We start from the raw sequence: 3,282 nt of genomic DNA, 5'->3' as shown, positions 1-3,282 counted from the left end.
AAAAACTTGAGTTTATGGGTTCAAATGTAATTCTAAAAAATAGTGATTGAATTACTATATAATTAATATGGACGAGTATATGATATGGAGATTTTGTAGATCGGCTGGCTTCGTATGTGCATACGAGTATGGGATGTCTTGGGATTAAAACTGGGGAAAGTCATTGTTGGAATAAAATTCTAACATTGCCACGTGGTGAGTTGTTGCTGACGCATGCAGGCTTGGCCAATAGCCTTGCGAGCGCACAGAAACCACTGCTAAAATCATTGAAGTTTAAAGCCACTAAAATCACTATTAATTTGGATAGAAAGTGATTTTGCGACGGTAAACTGCAGCTAAATGTTACCAACTGTTGCGAAATAATAGATTTTGTGATAGTTCTTAAATCGCGATAAAAAAATATAATTTTATGACAGTTACTCCAACAGTTGCTGAAAACTACCGCAAAATACTTTGCGATGGTTGTATCTACGATAATTTTGAAAACTACCACAAAATGACAAAAATCGCCACTGAAATCCAATTTTTTTGTTATGAAGGAGCCACCCAAGTCAACAAAGATAAGTGGCCTTTATGCAATATATACACACAAACAAAAACATAAAGAAGAAGAAGAAGAATGAGGCATTGTCCATAGGGTTGGCCCAATGGTAAAAATATATAGTGGCCTTCTTTGGCTAGAGTTGAACATATAAATATTTGCATACTTAAATGTAGTGAGTCTTATAGTGGTTATGGTGGTTATCTTAGGATAGTAGAAAATACAAACACGAAAACAAGGGGGATTTGAAATCAAAAGAAATTAAACAATAAACATTCTGCATGCATAACGTTAAAGATATTCCCTGTCCTTAATAATAGAGAATCATGTTTAACTAAAGATGAGAAGTCATAAAAGTTCCTATATAGTTTCATCATTCTATGCTATAGAGGCTTACATTACAGCTAGCTAGGCAGGCTTCCAAGATGAGATGGCAAAGAAGGCTCGACCTCTCCATCCATATATCATCCACTTGTCGGCCTTGTCGATAAAAAAGTCCTTGTGGTACGATGATTTGATCTTATCTCTTACTTCCTTAAGAATCTCCTGATTCAAAGGAAACTGCTTGAACCCTGCTCTGAGTGTCCGAATCTCCCATTGCCTGTATGTCTCTGGCCTTTCAACTCTATCTAACCCTTCACATGCTATGATATTCAAAATGGCCTGCCCATATATTTCCCTCTCAAGTATGATTCTATCCTGATTATGACGCGGCAAATTAGCATCCAACATATCAAACTTTGAAGAGAAATCAAAGAGAGACTCGCGGAACCGTGATACAAAAAATGGGGAATTATAGGTGCCATTAACTACTCCATGTATGAAAATATCTGGATTAATCCTCCTGATTAAGTTTAAAACAGCATCCCTTGGACTACGCTCCATGACTGTGTCATCAAGTAAGTATTCAAATTGGTACAAACTATTAACAATAAGCACCTCCTCGTTCTGAATCCTGAGATCCTCAACACTAACAGTTTCCCATTTTTGTCCGAAGCCATTGTACTCAAATGGAACCTTTAACTTCTCACAATAAGTTGCTAAACGCCGTCCTGTTTCCTTAACCCTTGCATCTGGTCTGAAACCAATTTGGGGAAGGTCTACTGCCGTTATGCGAAGCTTGGGAGGTCCACCAGGTCTTTCAGATAAACGCCGAATAAGTGGGGGCCATTGGAGGCCAAGAATAATACCAAAATGAATAATGTGAAGACAAGTAGCTTTCTCAGACAGTTCCATGATCATTTGGGTTGCAACGAAATAAGAAATCCCCATGAAAGGCAAAGCTGAAAAGTACAATTTATGAGCTTTCCAAACATCAGTTTCCACTAAGCTCTGGACAGAAAAGCGTTTATATTCTGGGGTCCTAGAACTGGCCAAGCGTGCCTCGAGAGCACTAGCAAAGTAATGAGCCAACCTCTGGGATGCATCACCTAGTGGAGATGCAAGCAACCTTATATGCTTCAGTAGTTTAATTGCTGTCATCAGATCATTGTCTGCCACAGATTGCATGCACTGTATCAGGAGTCGCCTCATATGAAGTGCTTCCTTTTTCACAATTCCTTTCTTATGGTAATTTCTTTCTTCATCATATATTTTTGCTTGCTCATATTGTTGCCCCTTTCTACCTGCCTCGGTTGGCAGGTCATCATCAGAAGTGTGTAATGCAGACTCGCCAAAGGACAATACCTTATCAAACATCTCATGTAAAACAGACTCCTCAACATCTACTGCCGACTGCTTCTTACTTCTCCCTTCGTCTAAGGCACTCTCCTCTCGGTGAAGACTTTTTCTTCCCCTCAATAAACTACCCTGCCAGTCCCCTTCATCCTTTTCCAGCTTGGGTGTCATTTGCCAAACCTTTTCCTTTGCTATAGCTGATGCTAATCTGTTGTTCTCAAAATTAAAAGTTACGCCATTTTCACTAGGTATAATGTTCCTCGGGTTCTCTCTAGTCAGTAATGAATGGTAGACAGAAGGATTGTGCATAAGAGGAGATATACTTGCACCAAATTTAACCAAGTTGTCAGCATCGGAAGAGCTGCCACCGTAACTGCTGCTACATTGGGCGCTAGTTGTTTCCTCACGAGGCATCACCAGATTGGGCAAGGAAGGATATCTTTCATGAAGTATATCATAGAAGTATTTCTCAGCAGCATGAAGAGTGGAGTCCTCAATCAAGGAGGCCTTGTCTTCCATGTCATCTTCCATTAAGACCTGGTCTATGTACTTGAGAACAGAGTCACAGAAATCATATTTTTCTGTAGGATCTCCACTACAGCTCACAGACAAATTCGTGGAGTGAATTGCAGGGGCTGGACCATCTGAAATGGGGAGAACATTCGCGTATTCATATTGTCGGTTCACATCTTCAAGTTGGAATCCTGTAACCGAATTAGGATCTGAATAGGCAGAAAGAGACTCCTGTTCTGGCTCACATCCATCCGTGGAACCAGAAAATGACCGGTGATACAAATCCATGGATTTGACGGAAATCCAACTACAAGAACTAAACCTGTGGTCTGCTGATGTCCAAAACTAACAGCTTGTATAAGCTAAATTAAAACACCTAACCAAGAGAAAAAACTACGACAAAGGTAACTAAAAGAGATTAAAAGAGAAACTGCTATCACCAGATAATAAAGCTAGAGAACCCTAGAAATTGAAAGGAATTCTAACAGAAACAGCATTCACCGAAACAGAATCAATAGAAAGATAATATGAATAAAATAAGAAATCCTCGC

At 39.5% G+C, this 3,282-nt stretch overlaps 1 protein-coding gene across 1 annotated transcript; it reads right to left on the bottom strand.

The window, feature by feature from the left end:
• Positions 1 to 949: 949 nt before the first annotated feature.
• On the bottom strand, positions 950 to 3,019 carry LOC127799775 (scarecrow-like protein 14). The gene has a single exon (XM_052333998.1). The coding sequence runs from the start codon at positions 3,017 to 3,019 to the stop codon at positions 950 to 952; it is 2,070 nt and encodes a 689-aa protein (XP_052189958.1).
• Positions 3,020 to 3,282: the final 263 nt, after the last annotated feature.

The sequence above is a fragment of the Diospyros lotus genome, chromosome 4, assembly GCF_014633365.1.
Source record: "Diospyros lotus cultivar Yz01 chromosome 4, ASM1463336v1, whole genome shotgun sequence".
Lineage (NCBI taxonomy): Eukaryota > Viridiplantae > Streptophyta > Magnoliopsida > Ericales > Ebenaceae > Diospyros > Diospyros lotus.
Note: the sequence above shows the minus strand (reverse complement) of the source record. Positions and strands in the feature narration are given on the sequence as shown.